A 4,633-nucleotide genomic window follows, 5' to 3' on the forward strand; every position below is an offset into this window, starting at 1 on the left:
GTGTTCAAGGTGTGGCGTCAGCAGTGCCGAGTACAGGGGGTCGATAACTGCCCTGGTCCTGCTGGCCACACTGTTTCTGGTACCAGACAGGATGATATTGGCCTTATTGGCCACCCGGGCACACTGATGGCTCATGTTCAACCATCTGTCACCCTGCACCCTCAGGGTAGCTCCCCACCAGGCAGCCTTCCAGCCACTCTGCCCCAAGCCTGTAGCCTTGTGTGGGGTTGTGACCCAAGTGCAGAACTGGCACTTCTCCTGGCTGAACTTCATACAATTGGACTCACTTGAAAGGTCCAACCCGTGCAGATCCCTCTGCAGAGCCTTCCTGCCCTCAAGGACATCAGCACTTCCACCCCACTTGATGTTGTATGCAAACTCACTGAGGGTGAACTCAGTCCCCTTGTCTGGGTCATTGATGATGTTCTGAAACAGGACTGGCCCCAGCACTGAGCCCTGAGGAACACCACTCCTTATGGGCCATCGTCACCTGGATGTCACTCCATTTCCTACCCCTCTTGGGGCTTGGCTGTCCAGCCAGCTCTAACCCAGTGTGGAGAACACCCACCGAAGCCATGAGCAGCCAGTTTCTCCAAGAGAATGAAGTGGGAGGTGGAGCCAAAAGGCTTTCCTAAGGTCCAGGTAGACAGCATCCACAGCATGTCCCTCATCCACTGGGCAGGTCACCTTGTCCCAGGAGGAGATCAGATTCATCAGACAGGACCTGCCTTTCATAAACCCATGCTGGCTGGTCCTGACCTCCTGGTTTTCCTGCGCCTCCTGTGTGATGGTGCTCAGGATGATCAGCTCCACAACCTTCCCTGGCACTAAGATCAGGTTGACAGGCCTGTAGTTATCCCGATCCTCCCTCCTACCCTTCTTGTAGGTGGGCACCACTTGACTAACATTCAGCCTTCTTGGGCCTCCCCAGTTAGCCAGCACTGTTGAAAGTCACCCCTGTGGTGAGGCAATAGAGAAACACACCAATGATTTTCAAAGTGTCCCTGCATCACGGGATGTCCATTGTCAAGGACACAATCAAAAGCACCTTGTCCTTTCTGGATATAAGGTTCACCGGAACCACATGTCCTCTGGGGCTGCAGAGGCATCGCTGGCAGTAATGTCTTCTCCTGCAGCACTGCACAGTCCAGCCCTGCATGTCTCTGGTCCCAGGCACAGCATGGATTGCTCTTCTTAGGGACATCTCATTTCACCGTCACAGTGACCTCTGCCCACCACCCCAGCATGCGCTGCAGCAAAACATTTTGCTGGCGTGTGACCTTGGACACTTGGTAGCCATTATTATTTTTGTTGTTACATGCCTGAGCTTGGCCCCGGTGACACAGGTGTGGTTCAGGGTAACTGCTCTGAAATAACCTAAATCAGGGAGAGGAAGGGGAAAAGTCTTATTTAAGCAGCGTGAGGAAGCCTTAGGATCAATAACCTCACATCTTCTTGGGGAATTTAGAGATCCTGTGGGTTGACATGGCAGGGGTTTGGGAGTGGTTTGGAGGTGTTTGCAGGGCTGGCAAAGGTGAGAAGAGATCAAGAGCTGACTCCATGGCCATAACAGCCACTTTCATTTGACTCCAAAATGGACCAGCCCCTGCCCAAACCTGAGCCAATAAGCAATTCTAGTGGCACCTCTGTGATCCCCTATGGCAGAAAGGACAAAACACAAATGGAGAGGGGTGAGAATTATGTGAGAGAACAACCCTAAAGACATCAAGGTGAGTGAGGAAGGAGGGGAGCAGCGAGACAGAGGCTTGGTGGGATCCTGCAAGCCAGTGGTCAAGTAACCACCCGCCGACAGTCACAGGGCAGCACAGTGACAATGCCCCTTTAGGTGTCTGCAGGTACGTTGCATCGGCATTCTAGCACAGCTGCCAGATGAGCCAACAGCTGTGATGCTCCCCTGGATCTGAGACCCTGCATCATTCGTTGTCCACCTTGGTTCTAGGAGCAAAGAAATGGTGGAGTCTCATCTCCCAGGGGCAGTGAGGCAGGAGAGCAGCAGAGTGCAGGCCCCAGGTCACACACTGGCAGGCTGTGGCCTGTGCAGAAGGAGGAACACTCCTTTGGGCGCCCTGGAATTGCCTCACAAGCATAAACTCCATTTTCAATGTTGGAACCGTTGGAGGCTGCTGTCCTTGCCGAGCAGCTGTGCTGAGCTCTGCCACCTGCCCTGGCACTTGGTTCCCTCAGTGTCACAGCTCTGTCTGCAACAGGACGGGCTCCAGCTGCCTCTGCGTGGGCCCCTGGCTGAGGGCACTGCTGCACATCTGGGCTGAAGCCCCCCAGCTGTGGCACCAGCCCAGCTCTGCCTGTCCATAAGGCAACTGGTACCAAGTGTCCCCGAGCCCGTGGGTGCAAAGGCTTTGCTTCAGAGCAGAGACGTGGCCTGGGCAGAGGAGACCTGAGTCTTGAGCCCTCGGACTGTGCAATGAAGTGCTGAAATGGGCTCTGCAGGGCTTACTGAAGCACTGAGGACATCCAGGTGTTACATCAGGTGTTACACCAAGGCAAGGGGTCAGAAGGGGAGTGTGTCGGTAGAAGGAGGACAGTATTGGAGACCCAAGGGCTGCTGTTCCCTGGCAGTGCTGCCATGCCAGGAACTTTTCCCCCTCCATCTCTGCACACAGGACATGTCCCTGCAGCTCCAGAAAGGCCTTGGAAGGAAGAATCCCGGGAAAAATATAGTTGCTTAATGGCCCTTAGACAAAGAGAGAGCAGGGAACCTTCAGAAAAGAAAATCACAGAAGAAATTAGAATGGGGATGACAACTTTATCAGAAATTAAATACCACAAGCAAATACGACAAATTCAGAAGAGAGTCTGGGTCTGTGATGAATTACATTATAAATGCTAGTCATAATTTTATTCCTTCAGAAAAACATCCAGCTATCAGTTTGCACATTGCACCCTTGAGTTCGTGGTTCCTCATGCTGTAGATGAGGGGGTTCAGTGCCGGAGGCACCACCGAGTACAGAACTGCCACCACCAGGTCCAGGGATGGGGAGGAGATGGAGGGGGGCTTCAGGTGTGCAAACATGCCAGTGCTGAGAAAGAGGGAGACCACGGCCAGGTGAGGGAGGCATGTGGAAAAGGCTTTGTGCCGCCCCTGCTCAGAGGGGATCCTCAGCACAGCCCTGAAGATCTGCACGTAGGACAGAACAATGAAAATGAAACAGCCAACACCTAGACAAGCACTAGCCACAATTAGCCCCACTTCCCTGAGGTAGGTGTGTGAGCAGGAGAGCTTGAGGATCTGTGGGATTTCACAGAAGACCTGTCCCAGGGCATTGCCTTGGCAGAGCGGCAGTGACAGTGTATTGGCCGTGTGCAGCGCAGCATTGAGAAACCCACTGGCCCAGGCAGCTGCTGCCACGTGGACACAAGCTCTGCTGCCCAGCAGGGTCCCGTAGTGCAGGGGCTGGCAGATGGCCACAAAGCGGTCATAGGCCATGACGGTGAGGAGAGAACACTCTGCCGAAAGGAAAAAGACATTCAAGAAGAGCTGTGCAGCACATCCTGAGTAGGAGATGTCCCTGGTGTCCCAGAGGGAGTTGGCCATGGCTTTGGGGAGAGTGGTGGAGATGGAGCCCAGGTCAATGAGGGAGAGGTTGAGGAGGAAGAAGTACATGGGGGTGTGCAGGTGGCGGTCGCACACTACGGCGGTGATGATGAGGCCGTTGGCCATGAGGGCAGCCAGGTAGATGCCCAGGAAGAGCCAGAAGTGCAAGAGCTGCAGCTCCCGCGTGTCTGCAAATGGCAGGAGGAGGAACTGGGTGATGGAGCTGCTGTTGGGCATCTGCTGCCTCTGGGCATAGGGTCCTGTCACAGGAGAAAAAGACAGTGATAATTTATGGGAGACGTCTACAAGCAAAATCAAAGCCATTTCCCACAGACCATCCCCCCGTCACACACAGACATCCCTCTCTTTTCTCGGAGACCTTCCTGCAGCTGTGTGGCTGCAGCCCTGCTTGGTGCTGGCCATGTGGGTGGTGAAGAGCAGGGCATCTGCCCACGGGCTCTTGACCAGCCAGCCCCACTCTGCAGCAGTGGGTGGGGGCAGGGACCAGTCCTGGTGTTTAACTTTGTCCTGTGAAACCAGTGCCAACGCAGAAGGGCTGGTCAGCGTCTGCAGCGCCAGTGCTAAGGAACGGGAAGGGTGAAGGCATTTTAAGAGAGTTTTCGTTTTTTCACAGCTCCCCCCATCTCTCCTGTTGAGTATTCTCGGATGTCAGAAAAGCAGAGCATTTTGGCTGCCCTCCGGTGGAACAGAGTGAGGTCTGTGAGGCAAGAGGATTGCCTGTGGGTGAGTGCACAGTGAGGGGAGGTGGTCTGTCCATCTGGTTCCCGGTTTCTGTGGGCTTGCACCTTCCTGAGATGAATGGTGGCCACACTCTCATGTTACCCTGAAATACCACAAGGCGCTGCTGAGAACAGACTGACCCACCACAGACCAGTAAAGGTTGTAGATGTTCATCAGAACTCAGCATCCCACCCACAGCAAAGGATACACCACTCATTCCACCCACCCCAACAGCGTTTTCTCCATCACAGAAACTCTACGCTTCTACGTGGGGCTTTCAGATCACTAATGGGTGCGAGGGGACAGGTTTCCATTCTG

The 4,633-nt window shown here is 54.3% G+C and overlaps 1 protein-coding gene across 1 annotated transcript; it reads right to left on the reverse strand.

Annotated features, from left to right (window-relative positions):
* Positions 1–2,869: 2,869 nt before the first annotated feature.
* Positions 2,870–4,351, reverse strand: LOC308057719 (olfactory receptor 14C36-like; the record flags this gene model as incomplete). Its single annotated transcript, XM_080411772.1, has 1 exon — positions 2,870–4,351. Exon 1 carries the CDS (start codon positions 3,896–3,898, stop codon positions 2,870–2,872), a length of 1,029 nt encoding a protein of 342 aa, XP_080267898.1. The 5' UTR covers positions 3,899–4,351.
* Positions 4,352–4,633: the final 282 nt, after the last annotated feature.

The sequence above is a fragment of the Falco punctatus genome, assembly GCF_963210335.1.
Source record: "Falco punctatus genome assembly, contig: scaffold_29, whole genome shotgun sequence".
Taxonomy (NCBI): Eukaryota; Metazoa; Chordata; class Aves; order Falconiformes; family Falconidae; genus Falco; species Falco punctatus.